The 21,268-nt window shown below is 36.7% G+C and overlaps 1 protein-coding gene across 3 annotated transcripts in view; it reads left to right on the forward strand.

The window, feature by feature from the left end:
• The first annotated feature begins 474 nt into the window (after window positions 1-474).
• Window positions 475-21,268, forward strand: part of Dlic (dynein light intermediate chain) — a 240,292-nt gene continuing 219,498 nt past the window's right edge. For 2 of the 3 annotated variants that reach the window (XM_090381830.1, XM_090381831.1), the window contains exon 1: window positions 475-621. In XM_090381830.1, coding sequence (XP_090237956.1) covers window positions 545-621 — 77 coding nt within the window. In that variant the 5' untranslated portion in view covers window positions 475-544. The remainder of the gene's footprint in view (window positions 622-21,268) is intronic. The other variant, XM_090381832.1, reaches the window with a different exon arrangement.

Here is a 21,268-nt window from a genome sequence, read left to right on the forward strand (position 1 = left end):
TTGTTCCACTATGACTCCCAGCAGTCCTGGAAATTTCCATTACCTTGCTTTCCAGTCTGCTGCCCGTTCTAATAGAAGCAGTGCAAGAATCACTTTTGCCTCTGCCTGCGGCCACTGTTAACCTTTTAGCCTGTGTATCCCCCCCCCCCCCACGTGGTACGATTTCTTCGGAGAGGTCGCATGGTTTAATACCCTGGTTTTTCGTTCAGCAGACAGAGAAGAATATACGCGTTGCGGACACAATTACCATCGCCTCATAGACTTTGTTGATCTGCAAGTCACAGAATACCAATTGACCTTTAAATTAAATTTCGATACGAAGTCACGCCTCCCTTCTTGGCAATGTGAATACTTTATTACTATTGTAAGAGATGTTATTCCCACGAGGTTAATATGTAAAATATGTAAATACTTACTGTACAGTACTATTTCATCAGATCACCTTGGACCCACGTTGAAGTGTAGGAGGGCTGGTCCTGTGACTCATTTCGAGATGACGTTGCACATGATCACTCCTCTGTAGCCCGGTTTCGCCGTATACAATATGGCGCCTATTGGCGAACGATCAGTGGCAACTTCTTTGGAAGAAAAAGTAGAAGATGAGGATGGACATAATATTTGGTAAGTTTATTTTTTAATTAGGTTTAGTCCTCATATTCCAGACATCACATTTTAACTCTCAGTGGTTTAGACACATGACTTACACGGTATGTTTTGATTCAATAGTCGTATTGTTTTGGTATTTAAATAACGTGGTAGTCAACTAGAATTAAAATCAATGTCCACAAAGTTCACTCCCTGTTAACTTTGACTTTAAAGCGTTAAGTGGTTTGCATATTATTTTATTATAATTGAAAACAAAAATAAATGACAACTCGTTTTTTTTTTTTTTTTTTGTGGTTTGTAAATTAAGTATGACGGCTGTGATTGATGACAGTTGCTTTTCACTATCTGTACTTGTTTTCCTCCAAATTTACATTGGACTACTCCATTTATTAAGTATATATTTAATTGTTGATATCGTTTCTATTCTTTGAATTGTACATTTTGTGCAGTTTTCTCATCTCCCCAGATTCTGATTATTTTTATTAAGACTATTTCAAAATATGGCCACGATTTTACCAGTGATTATCCAAAGCCATCTCTAAAAATTTCCGTAATAAAAAATTACGGAATGAGGCTAGGAATGGACAGGAGTGCACCGCAACGCTGTTCTCCGTCACCCGCATCGGTAATGTTATCCACATCTTGAATGTCGTTTTGTAATTAAAACAAGACTTATATCTGACATCATATTTTAATTCAGGTATGTATATTAGAATCTGAAATTCTTTTTACTCCCGACTTCAGTAAGGGCATACATGGTTTATATGAATATCAAATGGGAAGTGATTAGCACTGTATTTGTTTTCTTTACGATCTGCATCATATAGAGGGGCTCACATCTGGTGAGTATGGGCTTGGCACATCCAGGGTCCTGAGCTGGATATCATCATTCTTCTCTTTCTTGGTGATTTCCTTCAACTTTTCTCTTTCTCTCAGGGTAACTTGGGAATTTTTTTTTTTTGGCTGGTGCAGTGTAGGCTTCAGGCTTCCTTGCTCCATATAGATAATAATAATAATTCCTTCTTAGTACACACAGCCCACTTTATTTGCCCATCCTAATAAGCTGTACAGCCCTTTAAATTTTCTTTATTCAAAATACAGGGGATCCTTGTAATCCCAGGATAATTGGTTCCAGAAAATTCCACTTAAAACGGGTACCAATTTTCATAATGTTTATTATTTAAATAAAACTAAATGCAGCTAGGCATAATATTCTGTATCTATATAATATCGGTGTAGATGCACCATAGACAACTCTCAAAAACTATGATGGTAATGTGAAAAACATTATTTCATCTGTATCTCATATTGTGCTCATCCTTCACAACGAGTTACCAAGTGTTGCACTAACTCGAAAAAGTAATGCTTCACTAATAGAGAAGACTATTGCTACTTATTCTCGGTGGGCGCCACCACCCAGACAGCACCATTTCAAAGCTAGTTGAGTTTTCATCAGTAGGTGGGCTGGTACTCTGGTATTGCAAGTGAAGCGTTACTTATTCAAGGTAGTGCAATACATGGGCAACTCTCTGTGAAGGATGAGTAGATATGGTGTATTTTTTTTTATTTTTTTTTATTTTATGAATAGCAAGATACACAACAGGTAACCATTAACAGTGTATCTGAGATCAGATCAATAAACATAATAACAATAATATGAAATCCAACAGGACGATAAACATTGATATAGATTCAAACAATAAAAGCATATGTACAAAAGAGGATTGTATTAAGTTAAGTTACCGGTAAAACAAGTAATAATTAATCCGTTAGAGAATAGAAAAATAATATAACAAATAATAAGCTACAATAATTAGATGTGAGCTAGTCACTTTGCAGTTTAAGAGAAGAGGCAAACTTGTGGATGGAGTTCATCAGTGATTGGTAGTTGTCAAAGAAGTCAATGAGAGAGTCATTTGCTGATTCTGTTCAGTGGACTGAACTTCATAAAGTCCGTGTTGCAGAGTCAAGGCGAAACGGTGTAAGGTTCCTGACTTGTCTACAGGGAGCATTGAAGTTTATTTTACTCAGGATATCAGATGCTTCATAAATTCCAGTGATTACTTTGGCTAGAAGGGCGATGTCAGCAGTAACTCTTCTAGTGCACAGAGGCCTCAAATGAAAGTAATCACACAGCGATTCATAATACACTGAGTGATAGAATAGAGGATTGCGGTACGTAAGGTAACTGACAAAATTTTTTTTGGACTGCTTCAATTTTGTTAGTTTTTGTGTGACAAGTCTTTGTGTGAGGATTCCAGATGGGTGAACTGAATTCAAGGATTGGCAGAACAATAGTTTTATAAAGGATAACCGCATATATCTGTAGTTTTTGAACTTGTATGTGTTCCGTTTGATGAATCCCAGTGTTTTGAATGCTTTGCTGGTGATTTTAAGGACATGGGCATCGAATTTAGCACTGCTGGAAAAGAGAATCCCCAAGTCGTTAACTTGGTCACACCTTTTGATGATCACAGAGTTAACAGTGTACTCCGTATTCATTAGTTGTGTAGCTACACTGATATTATATAGTAATGTTTATTATGTACTTGTACATAGTAAAAAAAGGATGAAGGAACTGAAAAATGAGAAAACCATTTTATTAGACATTTTTTATTATAATATGTTACACAATGTAAGGTTAAGTAAAGTTTATCGAAGCTACACTATTTTTCAGTTGTACGAATAAAGAATGAAACCAGAGTTGTTCGTGTTTTTTTTTTTTTTTTTCTTGTCGTATTTTTGCAGATAAAATTGTGTTTAAACTTCGCATGTTTAAACTTTAACTTCATGCCTTTCAATTTTCTCAGGAGAAAAAGCTTTAATTCTTCAATATTCAAATCCTCGTAACTGTGGGGACTCGGATAATGAATACTCAGATATTGGGATCCCCCCCCCCGGTACTCACTTCAATATCAGCAGGCAGATGTTTATTCCAACAGTCAGGTGCTCTGGCTGAAAGAAATTCCACATTCCTATCCAGTAACCATCCTTTTTCAGTTTGTATCCATGTGTGTCAACTGAGAAAAACTGATTTTAAGCATCAGGATTTAGTTTACTTAACTCATTTTAACCCTTAAACAGTTTAAAGATACTGTAATTTGCAGAACCGGAGTCTTTCTTGGTTAACTACCTTTTTTATACTCTGAATTAACCATCTTTCTGTTCTCTGCACCCTTTCCAACAGATATATGCCCATCCTGAAATAAGGTTTAAGTCACTGTTTGACTTACTTTAATGTGTAGTAGTAATGATATACAGAAGAAAAAAATTTTATCCTTATATTACTTTCTAATTTGGTGTGTAATACAGATTTTGGTATGTTCTGATGTATAAATCCTTACTGATGTAAGATTATCTTGGTACAAATCCAAGTGTATGGTATGAAAATATTATTATTATTATTGAATGGTCAGTGCTTTTGCACCATATTTTGCTCGTTGTAAACTGTTCAAGTCGATAATTGGCATAATTTTAATTGTATCTTATATTGTGAATCAATTTATGTTAATTATTATTTTTGGTTTTCAGCACAAAGTTTAAAAGTGAAATAAAACATTCCTGTTTCACTTGGATATTTATCATCCAGATGGAACGTTCGTAACAGAATAATAACTGATGTGTGTGGTGTGGAAACTTATATGAATTAAGGAAATACTGAAACAGTATGAATAGGATTAACTTTAGCTAATTGTTATAGTCAATAAAGTAATTGTTAAAGTTGATAATTGGCATAATTTTAATTGTATCTCATATTGCTCCCCCAATGGTATTCTCCACCTTGTCGTGGTGGGGGGCTTGTGTGTACTGATGACCTGGAGAGCTAAGTCGGCAGTAGCTTAGCTACTTGTAGGGCCTCCCAAGCCGGACAGGTCAAAGGGTAGGGTCCAGACTAAGAGAGATACCCCGGCCCTCCAGGTTGGGGGTTGCTGCAACGGGCTAGCTCCTCGTTCAGTGTAAAAAATACACAAATGCTAAACGACCTACAAGTGAAAATGAAAACAGACTGCACTTTCGGAAACGACTCGGCAAATGGAAAAGGACTATAATTTTGGGATGCTGGAATATTCAAGGCCTTTCAACTAAAAGAAACTTTCTTCCGGATGAACTGCAAAAATTCAAGTTAGACATCGTCGTGTTATCAGAGACAAAGAAAAAGGGATGTGGAGAGGAAATAATAGGAGAATACTACCATTTTTGGAGTGGAGTCGATAAGAGTGAAAGAGCAAGAGCAGGAATTTCTATTGCTGTTAAAAAGAAATTAAGACAACATCAAAAACTGGCAATTTATTAATGAAAGAATGATCTCATTAGAACTGAAATATGTATTTTGGGAATTATGTATTTTCAGAGAAATATGTATTTTGGGAATATATGCCCCGACTAATGACACCACCGATACCTGGAAGGATGAATTTTGGTAGGATCTGAGAGAACTAATAGAAAAATCCCTAAGAACAAAGAGATATTTCTAATGGGAGATTTCAATGCAAGAGTGGGAACTGAACAAAATAGCAAAGTTATTGGAAGATTTGGAGAGAAAGAGAGGAACGACAACGGAGATAGACTATGCAATCTTTGTGAACAGTTCGACTTGAGAATAAACAACACATTTTTCCAACACAAGGATATCCATAAATATACTTGGTCACAGGAGACAAAACAAATTAGATCAGTTATAGATTACATTATTTCAAAACATTCAGGGACATATGTATTGAAAGATGTCAGAGTTTATAGAGGAGCCGAATGTGGATCTGACCATTTTTTTGTTAAAACAACACTGAGGTGGAACTGGATTAAGAAAATATGTGTGGACAACCAATAATGCAGGGAAAGAGAAATGCTACAAGTGGATCAATTTAATGTTAACCTACTCCAGGACGACATCATTAGAAACAACTTCACCCAGAGACTGGATGCTGCAATTAACATAGAGATAAAAGGTAATACTGAAGAAATCTACGAATATTTAAAAAATACTGTTAAAAAAAATAGCTCATGAAATCCTAGGCAAAAAGAAGAGCCAAGACCAAAAAAGACCAGGATTACAGAGAAAGTAAGAGCTGCTGTAGAGGAAAATAAACTTGCATATCAGAAATGGCTGGTGATAGGAATGATGCATATAGGAACATTTATGTTGAAAAGAAGAAAATAGCCAATTGGTTGGTAGTAGAAGCGAAGAATGGGAAAGGAAATGCGTAACTATTAATAGCAAATTGGGCTTCAAGCAATCAGCGGAATCGTGGAAGGTCCTTAAAGACTTGAGAAAACGGAATAAACACAATGCTGGTTTGCAATTAATACCTTTTGAAAGACTGGACGGAGTACTATGAAGGACTTTAAAAAGAAGACTGGGAAGAGTTCAAGACAATGGAGGATTTTGGTGCAGAAGACTTGGGCTTAAAAGTTTCTGTTAGGGAAGTGGAACTCCTGCTGAAGGAAGGAAGGAAGGAAGGAATGGCAAATCACCTGGACCTGGAGGAGTTTACATGGAACTTCTGAAATATGGAGGAAGAGGAGTGGCTGTTCTGATACAAAAACTGTTAAATAGTATACTGAGAGGAGAAGAAATACCGAAAGAAATGATAACAGGATATATTACATCAATATATAAGAAGGGCTATTGGAAAAGCTGTTCAAATTATAGAGGAATATGTGTCCTGAACCCACTGTTAAAGATCTTTGGAAAATGGATCAGGAACCATTTAGAAGCCCAAATCGAGATATCAGAAGAACAAAGTGGTTTTTCAGCTGGGAGGTCATGTATAGACCATATCTCAACAGTACGACAGATCCTTGAAAAATGCCAATCAAAAGGAAAAAAAATCTTTATGATTTTCATTAAATCTTGAAAAGGCATATGACAGTGTTTCAAGAAAACTCTTATGGGAAGCACTGAAAGAGGCAAATATTGATGGACAACTGATTAACATTATTAAGGCAATTTACAGGAATAATAGATGCAGAATTAAAGTGGGATCAGCTTTGTCACCTGAATTCCACACTTCAAAAGGCTTATTACAAGGTTGTTGCATATCACCAACACTTTTCAAAATTTGACCAGGATCTGCTCAAGATCCTGGTCAAAAAAATGCAATAAAATGGGATTGCCAATTAATAAGAACACCTATATTCACAATTTACTTTTTTCAGACGATCAGGTGGTGATAGCACAAGACTTAGAAGATGCAAAGTATGCATGTCGTCAATTGTTTGAGGAATATAAACAATGGGGATCTAAAAATCAATTTTAGCAAGACTGAAATGTTTGTCTTCAGGACCAGGACACGTTCTAAATACTGCAGGTTTTAAAATCAAACAAGTTGATAAATTCAAATATTTGGGATCAATCTTACAAAGTGATGGATCATCCCAAGCAGAGATCAATAAGAGAATTGCAGACGGCAGAAAGCCTATTGGCATGTTAAACTCTGTTCTGTGGAGCAAAAATATCCTAAATAAAACAAAGAAACTTATATTTCAAAAGATTGTACAAAGTCTTTTATTGTAGGGAGCAGAAACCTGGACATTGAATAGGCGAGTGGAAAACAAATTGCTCTCCACAGAAATGGATTTTTGGAGACGCTCAGCAGGAATTTCTAGAAGAGACAGAAAATGGAATGAAGACATAAGGGAAAAAATGGTAGAGAAAAAGACTATTATTGACACCATCAAAGAAAAGCATCTAACATGGTATGGACATGTAAAACGGATGCAAGAAAACAGATATCCAAAGGCTATCCTGCAATGGATACCTCCTGGAAGAAGGAGAAGAGGAAGACCTAGGACAGTGGTTTTCAACCTTTTTTTAATAACAGCACCCCTAAGTCATTTATTTTATTTTGCAACACCCCTACTCAATTTTCTGCCTGTTAGATCCAATTCTCTCTCTGTATATATATATATATATATATATATATATATATATATATATATAATATTAAAGAATATATATGTTATATATGATAGTTATTACAATAATATAATTATAAAAATTACATTTAATAATACAATATATATATATAATAATTTTATTCTTTATACGGAGGTACTAAGTAAGCATTAATTATAGATTACTACAAAATTAAAAAGATACTGCACACCTTTTTATAAGGAAATAAATATATATAAATTTAAAAAAATAATAAGTTTAAGTAACTTAAACCCAAATGACATGGCACCCCTGGAATGTTGCTGTGGCACCCCAGTTGAAAACCACTGACCTACGAGGACATGGATGGATGGATGGAGTACAGGAATGCATGACAGCCCGAGGCTTAATCAACCAAGACACCCAGAACCGCACTTTATGGCGGGAAAAAATTCCTAACAAGGAATAACTTGTAGGCTGAGGAAACCCATTGTAAATGGAAACACTCCTCTTGAAGATCTCATATTGTGAATCAATTTATGTTAAATTATTATTTTTGATTTTCTGCACTGTTTAAAAGTGAAAGGAAATTTTCCTGTTTCACTTGAATATTTATCATCCAGATGGAACATTCATAACAGAATAATAACTGATGTGTGTAGTGTGGAAACTTGTATAGAAACTTGTTAAGGAAATACTGAAACAATATGAATAGGATTAACTTTAGCTAATTGTTATAATTTAATGAGAATTTTCCCAAAATCCCAGTACCTAGCACAAAATCACTAAAATTGAATAGTTACATTTGTGGATTCATAGGGCAAAAGTCTGTTTTTTCACGTGTTGGCCTAAAAGAATTTTGTAGTGAATCCAGACCCCAAGGGTTCACTTCTGGTGAGTATGGGCATAGCACACCCAGGGTCCTGAGCTGGATATCATCATTCTTCTCTTTCTTGGTGATTCCCTTTATTTTTGACTCTCTCTCTCACTCTCAGGGTAACTCAAAATTGTTTTTTGGCTGGTGCAGCATAAGTATTATGCTTTCTTGCACCATATGGCTAATAATAATAGTCATTTGTTCGTTTTAACAATTGTCTGTTTTGGGCTGTAGGGTTTTGTAACCTTCCATTTTAATTAATAACAATAAATTAAATTTAATTGTGTTCTTGTGGAATTAGTGTTTCCTTCATTAAAGTACTTTTAATTATTATATACATATTCATAAATGTTTATTATCAAAAATATGTTCTTTTCTTTTACAGCAGAAAAAGTGTGATCAGATTGTACACTTTTTTTTTTTTTTTTTTTTTTTTAGCTGTAACATTTTACACATTTCCTGCTGTTGAGATGTGCCAGTTATGTTTCAGCATTTTTGGTTCAAAGACCCCAAAAACCTATCTGTTGTGTTATATGCTGTTTATTTATTTGAACTCTGTGAGACAATTCTCACTGTGCATTTTATCATATCGACATTTCAAGAAGGTGACTTGAGGAACCCAAATATGATTTTAGCCTGCAATTATGGTAAAACTAAAATAGCTAATTAGGCTACTTTGTTGAATATTCATTTTTATGTTTCCTTATTATGTTCTGGAGGGATAACTACAGTGGTCGATAAAAAAAAAAATTGGAACACCTTCAAAATGTTTAAAGATATGTACATAAACTGAACTTTTCAGTTTTTTTTTCAAGAGTAAGCAATTTATGTACAAGGTACTTAAAAAATGCATTTTTTAAAACTTGGCTCACTCCCTGATCCATTGGTTGCACAACTGCCGTGGAATCCCTAGGGAAGAACACCACATGGACATTGTACAGATATTGACAAATAAAGAAATTTTTTTATTCTTTCCTGCTATCTTTGAATCTAGAGCTCTTAAATACTCATCAAAAAGATCACTGGTCATCTGCGCCGTTTTATTGTTCCTTTATTTACATCGAAGTGTTTTCACATTGTGCGCTTCACGCTGTCGATGCTGTCCAAGTATGGATATCGATGAAGACAATTGCAATATGTCACTTCCATTATATCAAAATGTTTATATTGTTTAATATTATTTTTAATATAAAAATAAAGAATTTCTGTATTTAAAAAATGTATTAAGTGAGAAAACTCATTATAATAATAACCTGTGTATTCTGTTTTTTACCCGGGAGCCTTCTTATACGAGAAAGTAATACATTATAATATATAGAGTTGAAATTGTGAATTAAAAAATTACCAGGGGAAAACTTTTTATGCAGGAATTTCTTATCCGATTCTACTGTACTTTAAAATAAAAAGTTTCAATGTGTCTGAAGGTGTTGCAATTTTTTTTATCCACTACTTATCTGACAAGCTTAAAAATACATTAACGCTGTAATGTTTCAAATTGATAAAAAACAGACTTCTATAACAGAGATGAAAGTTTTAAAAATATATGAATATTTATACTTCAAATTGTGGTTGTATTCATATAAACTTTTATATTGTGAAATTTTAGAAATAAAAATGGTGTTACTCTAGTCAGAGAATTTGTGAAAACCTCTATCTATATGTTGATACTTTTATGGTTTATACTCGTCAAAGAAGCCCATCAAGCAAAACATATTACTTGTTGTTTGTCTGTTTGCACTCTCTGAGATATGGGTTTTAGCTCTCAGTGGCCATTATATCATATGCACTTTAAGTCGGTAGCCCAGTGAGCTCAATTAGCTTATTCTGTAATTAATCTTATTTTTCTTCATAAGTTAACATAATTACCATTTATATTATAGCATGAGACGTGGTGCATGTCTTGTGAGCAGAAGTGACAATTTTTTGTAATTGGGCTATGGTACATCCCACCAAAAATTTGTAAGGAAAAATGGTTAACTACACTGGGTAAACAAAAAAAAAAAAAAAAAAAAAATTGGCCCCACTCATTAAATTTTTATTTAACACTCTGTGGTTACTATGTTAAATAACTAAATAAAATTATTTGAATTTCATAGATTTTTGCTTTCATTCTTTATTTCATAAAATTATAATTTAAAGACAAAAAAAAAACCATTACATATACTGTACCAATATTTTTCTCCTTGTTTTTTTTCTGTCACCATTTTACTTTACTTGAAGTACTGTTTGAAGAAGAAAGATATACGAGCCAAGTACTGCTTGGCAGTTTTTGTTGTTTGGTTTTTATTTCTCTCTTTTTGGGAATGACTAAAACATGGCCTGGTTTTGTTGGTCTTTTGTATATTGTCTTGGAGAATTTCAGAATTTCTTCTGGACACTCGTAGAACAGGAGCATTTAACTTATTTCCATATCAAGGCCCAATTGTTCAAAATTCTGTTGTGTGTGCTTGTTTGTCTTAACATATTCAGTCCTTATGTCTGTTCATATGCTCTGAGCCATATTTGCATATGCTACATTACTATATAAAACCAAAGACAGAAAAGAAAGAAAGAAAGAAAGTAATTACAAAGTAAATTAGATTTCAATCCTGCTGTTCTATGCTGTTCTCAGGTTTAATTAGATTTAATCCTGGTGTTCTTGGGTTATTTGACCCAAAATTAAATTTAATTCTCAGCAACTTTTCGTTTTTTTAATATTTTTCTCTAATATTTAAAACATTTTGTTGTATATTTTTAAGTTGTCTCAAAATCAGTTTTTTATGTTATCAAATTGAAATTCTTACCTTGTTCAGCATGATCCAAATTCAAGAAATAATAGTGGTTAAATAGTTATTTTTTTACCATGGTTAGCTGCATAATTAATTTTACATAAATTTATAAATGCTTCAGAATTGTGTTTACTACATTAGTGAACATGTAGTTAGCAAACTGTATATTCACTGACAGTTCTTGCTATCTGAATGTTTATGAAACTGACAATTTCTGCTATCTGAATGTCTATCAAACTGACTGCAGGATTGCATAAAATACAGTCTAGCAGTCAGTTTGATATTGTCGAAGAAGCACTAGTATAGTACATAGTTGTGAGTAAGGCCCTAAATTATGTTTCCACAATTTCTGACTGATGAGGAGTTATTCTTGTTAACCTTCTGTTGCTAGATGGCATCTGACAGATGAACCTTTTATAAAATTTTTCTGTTATTTTTTAAAATTTGTAAATGAAATCATATCTTCCCATGTACCTTTGCCCACCATTGTTATTTAACTGGTTATATAATATTTTCTGTTTTCATTTCAATATGCTATGAATTATGAGAAATTAAATTTTTGTTTGGTGTTAAACAGATGCCAGTTGAGCTGGGAAGTGTCTACCTTTCTTCTAGGCAACTCCCATTCTCACATGACATCTTTGAGATCAGAATAAGTGTCTTATTTCTGACCTTGCTGTAATTCTTTGGAGCAGCAGCCTTGAAAGCAAGGTACTGGGGATTTCAAGGACTGCTGGAAGTTACCATGAAACAAGTAAATTTATTGGCTATGTTAGGGTAGCTAAGGGTAAGAACAGGTGCATGTATACTTGCATGCACACCAATGCTAGGAGCATAGCAAATAAATTTGATGAATTTTAAGTGCTGGCCAAGACATCAAATGTGGACATTGTTGGGATACCAGAGATGTGGTGTCACTCGCATAACCCCGGGGGCTCACATCTGGTGAGTATGGGTTTGGCACACCCAGGGTCCTGAGTTGGATATCATCATTCTTCTCTCTCTCTCTCTCTCTCTCTCTCAGGGTAACTCGGGAACTTTTTTTTTTTTCCTGGGGCAGTATAAGCCTCAGGCTTCCTTGCACCATATGGCTATTAATAATAATAATAATAAGGAATATAGAATTTGAATATTATTAGTACAATGTGTACAGAAAGGACAGACAGGATATGTGTGTGGGCGGGGGATATGCTTTTTAGTTAAGAAGCACATAAAATCTGAGGCAGTGCATCCAGTTTACATGGGCGGCTAGTGCAATGTTGAGTCAGTTTGGTGTTGCATTAGCATTGGGAAAACAGAAATGAGAGTACTGTAGTAGTGTGTTAGAAGACTAATGACTCTGATGAGTATAACAAAAAACTGCCCAAAGAAATAGTGGGCCAGTATATCAGAATGTCTTATAATGGGAATGTTAACTTTCCCTCAATTATGACCTGAATCAAAACAAAACAATCTCAAGGACTGGACCTTTGCATACAGGAGAAGAACACTACCTCTTAATAGATAAGGACAAATAAAAACCCAACAACCAAGTGGAGCAGAAAGTCAATGGCTTTAGTGCATAGCACACGCTTCTTGATTAGACTGGGGTTCGAGCCTGTGACCATCAAATACGGAGGATGTGGAAAGGTCAGGGAATGACCACCGCATATCTCTGGAGCAATATGGCCTTAGTTGCTAATGCTCGTAAATAACAAACAACAAACAAACAAGTCAATGGCTTTAATCCTATGGACAAATCTAGCAGAACAACTGTAAATGAGCCAAGCAACTCCACTACCCATAGCTGGTGGAGTTCCTTGCTGGCTGAACTGTGGCTGGTTGACGAGTCACATATCCAGGATGGGTATCTCTTGACTTGTCAATCAGATGTAACAAACAACAAACCTGGAATTAACCCTGACTTCAAGGTACTCCTGAAAGCCAACCCGTACAGAATGAGTTCAGCCGAACACCTGAAGAAACCTTAGAATAGAGAAGAACAACTCTGACCAAACAGTCAGATGTTCATGTTGATCAAATATCAACATGTAAGAGATACTCAAACAGTTGTTGTTTGAAGCTAGCACTAAATACAACTAGAACAGACAGAATGAACAATACTTACTAAGGACAAACCTCTCTGGAAACAATGAGGATATCTCAGCAGAAGAGGAACACATTACTCATGAAGATTTACTGGAGCCAGCAACCAACTAATGTGAACATCTTATACTGGACACCTGGTATGGACAAGGACAAGAAATAAAATAGTCTTTTGTTGGCCCACCAATAGAGACAGTTCAGTCACAGGAATAATGACATGTAGGGAACTACACACAAATCAGGATATCCTACTAAGAAAATACAACATGAGATACTGAAGGGGAAAAAAAAAAAAACACTATACGTTGTGCATAACATGGGATACATTGGTGGCCCTATCCTTACTTTGGGTCCAGTGCTTGGAACCAGCACAAAAATATAACTAGAGTGAACAACACCTGCTTAGGAGTCCCTTTCTGGGAATATTGAAGAGTTGATCTCACTGATCGAGACTATTAGATTATTACACTATGAAGACCAGTTGGATTACATCCTTGTCAGCTATGATCTGTATTCTACCCTGGATGCATGATGTGGACAAGTAATAAAATAGCCCTACTGACACACCAAAGGACAAACAAGGGAAATGATATACTGGAAATGGTATGCAAATAAGGACCACCCAGTGGTATAGCTACTATGTAGGCAGGCAAGGCAATTGCCTCCGGGCCCTTTAGGGGCTTGACATCTTTGGCTGTCTACTCTTTTAACAATTTTCATTAATTAAGTAGGGGCTCGAACATGTTCTTTGCCTTCGGGCCTGAAAAAAGGGTAGCTATGTTACTGGGAATACCTACTAAGTAAACAAGGCTTGACATACGTAAGAAGACACCACCCTAAATTGACAATATAAGAGCCACATTGGTGGACTTGGTCCTTCTACAGCCAGTTCCTATATCCTAACTAGGGGTAGTCAGACTAACACAGGGCAAATCCATGCAGGAAGTATGAAGTAGTTCACCCTGACCTAAGGTAGTATTTGTTGACACCAGGGGAAACTCCTGGTATAAGATTCTTTGGCAGCAGGTCTCTGCTTCTGACCCCACTCCCAGAGGTTAACCATGATCCACTATCCCACCCTAAATGAGTCTCTTGCCTCAGAACTGTCCGCCCCCCCTAGTATATGGGCCCACACCAGCAGAAATACCCTTCTTGCCCTTTTTTTTTTTTTTTTTGTAGTTGTTGGCACATCGGTTTCTGTGGCCATAATGCACCTCCCAAGGTTTTTGTAGTACTTTGATCCAAGCCCGAGCCGGGATTTGAACCCGCAACCTTTGGGTTGCCAGGCAGGCACTTTACCCACCCAGCTAGCCTGGTCGGCTTGTCCTTTTGCCTACCAGCATATAGTATATGCTGGCCTATCTACACCTCCTTTCTCTTTCTTCTACCCGCTACTTCAATTATCCTTACCCATTTTCACAACCCTACATGAACATTTTTTTTTTGTAGGCCCTCCATGGGAAGCTTAGGCAACCCCAAAGACAGCCTAGCCAGAGTATTGATCCTGGACTCTCTGGCCCAGCTCCCTATTTCATGGAAGGAAACTAGGGGTCTGTGGTGCTTCACAGGCAGAGAGTTCAGAACAACAGAACCCTCCATTACGTGACATTTACAACACATTACTCACACATTCTGACATTTACAGGGAACTGTATCTCAGTCAAGAGAACTGACAGCAGAGTTGTGAGCAACCCAACGGTGTCGCTTGCCCACAAACACTATGACCTTACTGGTACAGTTAGGTAGATCTTAATTACCAAAGCATGGGTATTCATAGTTTGGACCTCATATAAGGTTAGTAACCTCCTGGTTCCTACCCATTGTTATAAATGTATGGCCTTTGGCCATGTTGCAAAATACTGCAGGAGCAATGTTTTCTGCTGTGTATTGTATAGTGGATGAGATCACTTGTCTAGGGCATGTACTAAGTGACAGGATCCCCTGCCCGAAATGTTCTAACTGCTAGAGCAGGAGGATCCCTTCTGACCACACTGCATTTGATAAGAATTGTCCAGAATATCATTTGAGTGCTAGACTTAATCAGACTTAGGACAGATTACAACTAATCCAGGAGCAGTGTGTGTGTGTGTGGAAGGTGGGTCTTGCAATTGGAGTTGGAGTATCCTTAGGAACACACAAGGCATGATAGACTACTTATTTATTTTCTTCCTTCACAGGTTGTAGCGGGCATTTCTCTAGGGTGTGGACTGCTTGGTCTATGTTATAAATCTCTTGTTACTGTCACCAGAAGGGTTCCCTGCCTTTAGTGTCTCTGGCTATAGAAGATATGATATTTGTGCACTTAGAAGTAACAAACGAGACCATCTCTTGATAGATGATGGACTCGTTTGCAAGTGCATAAACTTTTGCCCCATTGACTGATGTTATGATGTTTGTGTACATGAATGTAATATCAGCACTAGATGACAATCTTTATTGCAAAGTACATGAACTTGATATTGTATGGTGAGCTCTTGAATGAGAGATGTTAACACCGAATGGTTATGGTATAATCTCTTGACTGTAATATTTTATTATTATTTGAGCTCCTCAAGTTGAGTGAGCTCTTCTGGAGTTAAGTTAAGAACATTTGATAGTAGACACCTACCTCCTTTTGGTGGGGAGGGGGGTGATTGCATACCTGCCATGAGGCTAAATTGCCATTCTGTTGTAATTAAATCTTTCTTTTGTTTATGTTTAATTTGGGCAACTCATGTGGGATTGTTCATATTTTTTTTATAATTAACCAACTAGATGATGAGAGTTATATACAGATAAGAACCAGTCACATATAGGTGAGAGCCTAGGGGGGGGGCAACTAGGATTCTGGTTCGTTTAAATGATTTACAGGTACCAATTCCCTCCGAAAAAAAAATTAAAACAGTTGTTTTGGAGAAAACAAAATAATTGCTGTTACATTGTCTGTTGAAAAAAAAGTACTGTATTGTCAAAGTATCCTAATTTTTTTTTCAACATGCCATGGAATTTGCATGTTTACAAATACAAATAATTTTATATAAAATTATTTGTATTTCGAAGTTAAAAGTGACATGACTGAAACTGGTTGTTATGGCAAATAACCCATGTACATAGTGACCCTTTGGAACTCTTCTCTACATTTGGGCCGACCGGGCTAGCCGAGTGGGTAAAGTACCTGCCCGGCAACCCAAAGGTCGCGGGTTCGATTCCCGCCTCGGGCTTGGATCAAAGTACTGCAAAAACCTTGGGAGGTGCAATATGGCCACAGAAGCCGATGCGCCAATAACTACCAAATCAAATCAATCAATCTCTACATTTATTCAAAGTGGAAATTAGAGCCAGAGCAATCTTGGCCCAGGATTTCATGCCAAGGTGTGCAGATTCCTCTCCTTGATGATGGTTTACCACGATTTCATACCACGGTTTGCTTAGAGCATTCTCCAAGAAATGGTAACAACTTAATTGATTTCAATCCTTCTAAAACTCTGTTTTGTCTTATATACCTTCATCAATGATATTGATGAAGGTATATCAGGCTTGGTGTCTTAGTTTGCGGATGATACGGGGGTTAGCAGGGTTGTTAATGACAATAATGGCGGTGTGCTGCTGCAACGGGATCTGGATAATTTGGGCGGATGGGCTGGGAAGTGGCAACTGAAGTTTAACCTTGACAAATGCAAAGTGCTGCATATGGGTAGAAGTAACCCCAGAGAAACGTAACAACTGTGTGGTACTACACTTAAGGTGGTAGAAAATGAAAGAGACCTGGGAGTAATTGTGCAGGCAGATATGAAGTTTTCTGAGCAATGCAGACAGGCTGCAAGGGCTGGTCATGGGGTTTTGTCAATGATATAGGAATTTTGCTAGCAGGGAAAAGGAGGTGATTGTCCCTCTGTATAAGGCACTGGTCAGGCCACGCCTTGAGTACTGCGTACAGGTCTGGAGGCCTCATTTTAGGAAGGATGTAGATTTGTTTGAGCGTGTACAGAGAAGGGCAACAAGATTGGTGAGGGGAATGAAGGGATCCTCTTGCCAAGAGAGGCTTAAGTTCTGCAAATTGCAGTGGCTGGAGACTAGGCACCTGTGCGGTGATCTGATTGAGGTGTATAAGGCCTTGAATGGGTTGAGCACACTGAATTCTGATGGGATCCTTCGACTTGTTCAGATTACGAACCTAAGGGGTCATAAATTCAAATTAAGAAAAGACAGATGTAGAATAGATGTGCGGAAATTTGCCTTTAGCCAGCGGGTGGTTAATTGCTGGAACAAACTTCTGTCTGTCATTGTGGAAGTTGATAGGTTAAATAAATTTAAGGAGGAACTGGACAGGCATTTGGAGGGAATGGTGTGTGTTTTTTTTTTTTTTTTTGGCTGATGCTGCATAAGCTCATACACTTGCTTTCTTGCATCACATGCCACTACTACTACTACTACTACTTCCACTCTCATGTGCTTTTGTTAGTTTTTTCATTGAATAAGGTATTTTTTTAAAATAATAATACCTTTTCATTTCTGATATATGTTTTCTTTTCTTTTTTTTTTGGTAGTTGTTGCTGCATAAGCTGTTGTTGCAGCATCGACTTCTGTGGCCATAATGCACCTCCCAAGGTTTTTTTTTTTGCAGTACTTTGATCCAAGCCCAAGGCGGGATTCGAACCCGCGACCTTTGGGTTGCCAGGCAGGCGCTTTACCCACCTGGCTAGCCCGGTCGGCTGATATATAATGATAAACGTTTTTAAGTGAAACAGTCAGGCAGACCTCTACCTGATTTAAATATTGTGGAAAAGTAATGTTCTAATGGGAAAAAAATATATATACAGTAAACCCTCGTTAATCTGGACCCCATTAATCCGGACAGCTCTAAAAAAATTTAAAAGTGTAAAAGTCAAACGATGATTGGGATCCAAAGGTCATATGTGTTGTGTCCGAGGTCATTGGGCCGTAATGGCTCACGCTGCACAAACAACCTGGTTCCCGGCTGCGGTTCAGACTGTTGTTTGCTCTGCAGTTATGCGCTTCTGTCTTTTGTCGTTTGTGCTGTGCAATTAAACAATTTAAGTAAGCCTAGTGTAGGACAGAAGCGTAAGCATAAAATGCTTTCTCTTCAAAATAAACTATCAGTGATAGAAAAACTTGAAAAAGGAGCTTCAGTGTCCAGCATCTGTCTTGAGTACAGGATGGCAAAACAAACCGTGTTGGACATTAAAAAGAAAAAAAAGTGAAATTTGTAATTTTGTTCTCAAGTTTAACGTGGAGAAATAAAAAAGTAAAGTTAAACGAATGCATATGCCTACTGATAAAGCACTAGATGATGCTGCGTACAAATGGTTTTCCCAACTTTGTTCGTTTGGTTTGGCTGTGCGAGGAATAGAAATTCAAGCAGCGGCGGAGAGACTGGCTAAACAGTTAGGAATTGAACAATTAAAGTGAGCTCAGGTTGGCTTTTTAGATTTAGAAGATGGCATAACATTTCAAACAAGAAAATATGTGGGCAAATTCTTAATGCTGATTTTGAAGCTGTTGAGCCTTTCAGGAAACAACTGAATGATTTTATTCAAAAGGAGGGTTATCAATTGAACCAGGTGTACAACTTTGATAAGACAGGACTGTTTTGGAGAGCTCTGCCTGAAAGCATCAAAGACTGAGAAAACCATGCCTGGAAGAAAAATAAGCAAGGAACGTGTTTCTACCGGTAGAAACACCGGTACGCGTTTCGACCAGTACACTATCTGCCTAAAATTCCCGCAATGCATGGTTTACCACGGAAATAACAATGGATTGGTTCCACAAGAAAGCTGTGTCAGAAATCAGAAGACATCAAATCGAAGATTTGAAAATCCCAGAAGACTAAGTAAAGGCCTTGGTTTCGCTAGATAACGCATCAACCCGTCCTGACATTGACAAACTCGTAAGTCGAGATAAGAAGATTGAGTGCATGTTCCTGCCACCAAACACGACATCTGTTTTCCAGCCTATGGACCAAGGGGTGATCTACATGGCAAGGCGGTTCTACAGAAAGAAGTTTTTGAGTGAAGTCCTAGAAGTTGAGAAGCCACTAGTTGGTGAAGAAGACAGAAGAGGACAACAGACATGGAAAAATTTAAAGTTGTACAATGTAAGATCTATGATTTACAACTTTGCTGATGCTGCAAAAGAAATCAATTCAAAAACTTTGGCAAATTCATGAAAAAAACTTCTCTTAGATGAAGAGGGTAATCCAGAAACAGATGGTTGCGAGACAGAAGACTTTCATGAGACTCTACAATGAGGAGAGGGAAAAAGCTGTCTCCTTAGAGGAGATAGTCATGGATGGAAGATGATCCTGGCTACCACATCATGACTGAAGAGGAGATTGCAGATAGTGTAATGGGAGCAGCAGAAAGTTCAGACGAGGAAGAAGATGAAGTGAGCAACAACTCTCAGCCAAAAATTAATTTATTAAAAGGTAAGTGAAGTGAAAGACCACTTGAACTTCGTAATTCAGTACGTTGAACAATCAACAAATGAAATCATATCTGTCTATTATGAACACTTAAGACACCTACGTGAATTGGTAGTAAAGGAAACTGCAAACAGTCACAAAAAAAATAAGTAATTTTTTCAAACCAGTTTTTTTTTTTTTTTTTTGTCCTCACCTTTTTCCCATTATTATATGGGGTCAGCGTTTTTATTGTTTTGGCATGCAATTTTTACGGCTGGATGCCCTTCCTGACACCAACCCTCACCCTTTATCCGGGCTGGGAATATGTGGTGGTCATTCCCTGACCTGCTGAATCCTCCGTATTTGGTCTAATCAAGAAGCGTGTGCTATGCACTACTGCTCCTGCCTACCTGGCTATCTTTCCTAAATACATTATACATATTGTAGTGGAACTCATCGCCAATTTCCAGGTGGCACCACGTTTCTGTTAGCCCTATTGTATCAGCATTAGTTGTCCTAACCAGGAGTTCAAATTCAGCCATTTTATTGACAACACTCCTGACATTACTGTAGACACACCCCTTGAAGTTATTTAGGTTTGTATCCCAGACTTTATCTTCCCTAACTCCCATTTGAAACATTGCTACTATCAGAACATCTTATCAACATCAGCTGTTATGGCAACAAACAAAAATTCACGAGGTGAGTGCAAGCATTATTTTAACCCATATCATCAGATAATACAGATCTAAATTAAAATTCTCCTCCTCTAACTAGAAGTTTCCCTGAACCCTTAGGGTATCTTCAATGATACAGGCGAAAAAACTCACATTACCTTTGTTCAAATGAATACAATCTCTACAAAACAGATTCCTTCTACCTACAAATGCAGGCCATGCTGATAAAAATTTGCCCCTACAGCCTTGCAGATTCACTCAAGTCTCAAGTTAATCCAAAAGGCTTTCAGCATATAATCTCTCTTATCATGTCTGGGCATGAATTGCAGACACATGCACATTATGACCTAACTCACAGTATTTTATCAGCATTGTCCTATATTTATCCAACAGATGGTCAGGCTGTGTATGTTTAATATCATTAGTCCCCACATAATAATACACAAAAAAAAAAAAAAAAAAAAAAGAAAAAGAAAAATATGGAAAAAGTAAAAGAAAATGTAATAAAGAACAATGTTGGACTAGATTCTAGAAGAATTTAGTATGTCCACAGTACTCTCATAAAAAATTCTTAATTAAATTCTTGGTTTTGATGGTAGACTACAGTCAAAATGTTTTGACCATTCATTACAGAGAAGAGTAGCACAACAAAATTTTTTCAAACCAGTGAATATGGCAGTTGATGTAAGTGAAGGTGAACCAGTGCAACCTTGTTCTAAGTGGTTATGGACATGTATTTTTAATGTAAATACAGTATGTACATACATACATACATACATATATTTACTACATATTTTTGACTATGTACATGCATATTTTTAACGTAAAATAAACATGTTTTTACTGTTATCCTCGTACATTATGTTGTTTAAATAAGCTTTACCCACATTACAAAGTGTATTTCATATAATCCAGACTTTCATTAAAACGGATACCTCTCAGCCCCTATTAGTCTGGTTTAATGAGGGTTTACTGTGTGTG

Source organism: Mastigoproctus giganteus, chromosome 9, assembly GCF_048544385.1.
Source record: "Mastigoproctus giganteus isolate SK-2022 chromosome 9, ASM4854438v1, whole genome shotgun sequence".
In the NCBI taxonomy this organism is placed as follows: Eukaryota; Metazoa; Arthropoda; class Arachnida; order Uropygi; family Thelyphonidae; genus Mastigoproctus; species Mastigoproctus giganteus.